At 37.8% G+C, this 2,004-nt stretch overlaps 1 protein-coding gene across 1 annotated transcript in view; it reads left to right on the forward strand.

The window, feature by feature from the left end:
* Positions 1-467: 467 nt before the first annotated feature.
* Positions 468-2,004, forward strand: part of PRMT7 (protein arginine methyltransferase 7) — a 15,763-nt gene continuing 14,226 nt past the window's right edge. Inside the window, exons 1-2 of the mRNA XM_010018835.1 lie at positions 468-609; positions 1,408-1,444. Of these exons, the coding sequence (XP_010017137.1) occupies positions 515-609; positions 1,408-1,444 (132 nt within the window). The 5' untranslated portion in view covers positions 468-514. The remainder of the gene's footprint in view (positions 610-1,407; positions 1,445-2,004) is intronic.

Consider the following 2,004-nt stretch of genomic DNA (forward strand, 5'->3'; position numbering starts at 1 on the left):
TGGGTGTTCAAAACCGTGTAGACGAGGCCCTCAGTGACACGGTTTAGTGGTGGCCTTGCCGTGCTGGGTTAAAAGTTGGACTTGGTCTTAAAGGTATTTTCCAATCTGGTTGATGATGATTCTAGAGCTTGGGTGCTTGGCCTCCCCCAGCCCTGTCTGCTTTGCCTCAGGGGAAGGCGTTTTTCCTGGAGAATTTGCCACCCCTCCTTTTTTTTTCTGGGCTGAATTCCTACACAGGGCTAGGTGACAGATGTGAGCTTAAAACTTTCGTATAGAAATGTAAGGCAGTCATGAGTGCTGCTGGCCAAGTACAGAATGTGTATATCTCTATCCAGAGTAAAGTGGTGTCTGCAGTTTTCACTGCAAGTTTTTTGGTGGTTGTTTTGGGTTTTCTTTTTCTTTTTTTTTCTTTTTTCTTTTTTTTCCCCCCCACAGCGAGTATTTTGGGTGTTCTACTGAAGCCAAAGCAGGAAAACTGCACGTAAGACATAAATAATACAAATTGAGATTGATCATGAAGACCTTTTGTGGAAGAGCTAATCCAACCACTGGTGCAATGGAGTGGTTAGAAGAGGATGAGAACTATGACTACCATCAGGAAATTGCACGGTACACTGGAAAAAAATATTGTGTTATTCCACTAAAGCTACAAAAAAGAGCAAACCCAACTTGATTTTGTAACAGTTTTGGGGTTTATCTCTATACAAGTAACAATGGTATAAGATGAACAGACTGTTGGGTAGTCTAAATGTTATGGTGCCCAGTGTTGTTCAGGAACAGATTTGTACACGTAGAATTTTGTAAAGTAGTCAAGTAGCTTTCTTCTAAATTATTTTAAACATTTTCTGAGGTGGTCTTAATACTGACTTTGACGTTGTGGAAAAATGCATTTACTAAATTTCTTCTAAATCCCCAGTGCAATAAATAACTGCCAATTGTCTATTCCTGTAGTAACTTTGTAAGAGCTTAATATAACAGTTAGAAATGTTGGGAAGTTTACATTTTGGGATGTTTTTAAGTAGAGTGACCCATGAAGAAATGGGAACGAAAGAAATTTACATCTTGGTAACAAATGGTAGACCATTAGCAGGCTGTCTTCCATTGCCTGTATTGTTTTGTATGAACCTCCATTTGTCCCAGCTGTTACTTAACAGCTATTTGTCCATAGGTCAACTGGGACTATTTATTGGGTCCGCTGCTAAAGGGAGGATATATGTCAGCAGATAATTAGTTCATTTATATGGTGGTGACAGATCACTGAGATGACATTATTCCTTAGATTTGAGAAACAGTTCAGATCCTCAAGGAGTGTGTCAGTTATCTGTGCATTATGGGCCATGTAAGATCTATCAGTTTTGTTATGCTTTGCAGTATCTAGTATTTTGACTGGATTTTTTTTTACTGTAGGTCACGCTATGCAGATATGCTTCATGATAAAGACAGAGTAAGTATAGAAGCAAAACACTTCTGAATGGTTAGAAATACCCACTTCCTTTCTCTTGAATAGATGCCATTTCATGATTACACAGGTTTCTCTGGAACATGAAATGATCAAATTTGTACTCTTTAAAATACCAGACCTGCTTTTAGGTCAAACATATGTCTTCTTATGTCTGATTCTAGTGCTCTGTTGTTTACTGCAGAACATAGTATTTACATTCAGTAGCTATGTCTGCTGTTATTTGTTTGACATTTTGGACAAGCACTCATTAGATGAAATTTCAGAGGCTGTAAATGTGAATCTAGGCTTCTTAGTTTTTATAGGAATGTAAGTAAAGTATTTTTATTCTTTCATGGTATTTTTAGCTTTTATTTACTGCTTAGGATTGAGAAGAAAATTCAGATACCATATCTATGGGCTTGATAAAGTCTGGAGTGAATGGTTTAAATGTTCTTTCTGCTCTGTAGACATTTAGAGAGGAATCTAAACCCAAGATAGTTTAGCTCCTGTGCTGGCATAGTCACTATTTGAGTGGTGCTGCAGGGACAGAGTAATCAGAAACA

This window comes from Nestor notabilis, unplaced genomic scaffold (genome assembly GCF_000696875.1).
Source record: "Nestor notabilis isolate BGI_N333 unplaced genomic scaffold, ASM69687v1 scaffold32697, whole genome shotgun sequence".
In the NCBI taxonomy this organism is placed as follows: domain Eukaryota; kingdom Metazoa; phylum Chordata; class Aves; order Psittaciformes; family Psittacidae; genus Nestor; species Nestor notabilis.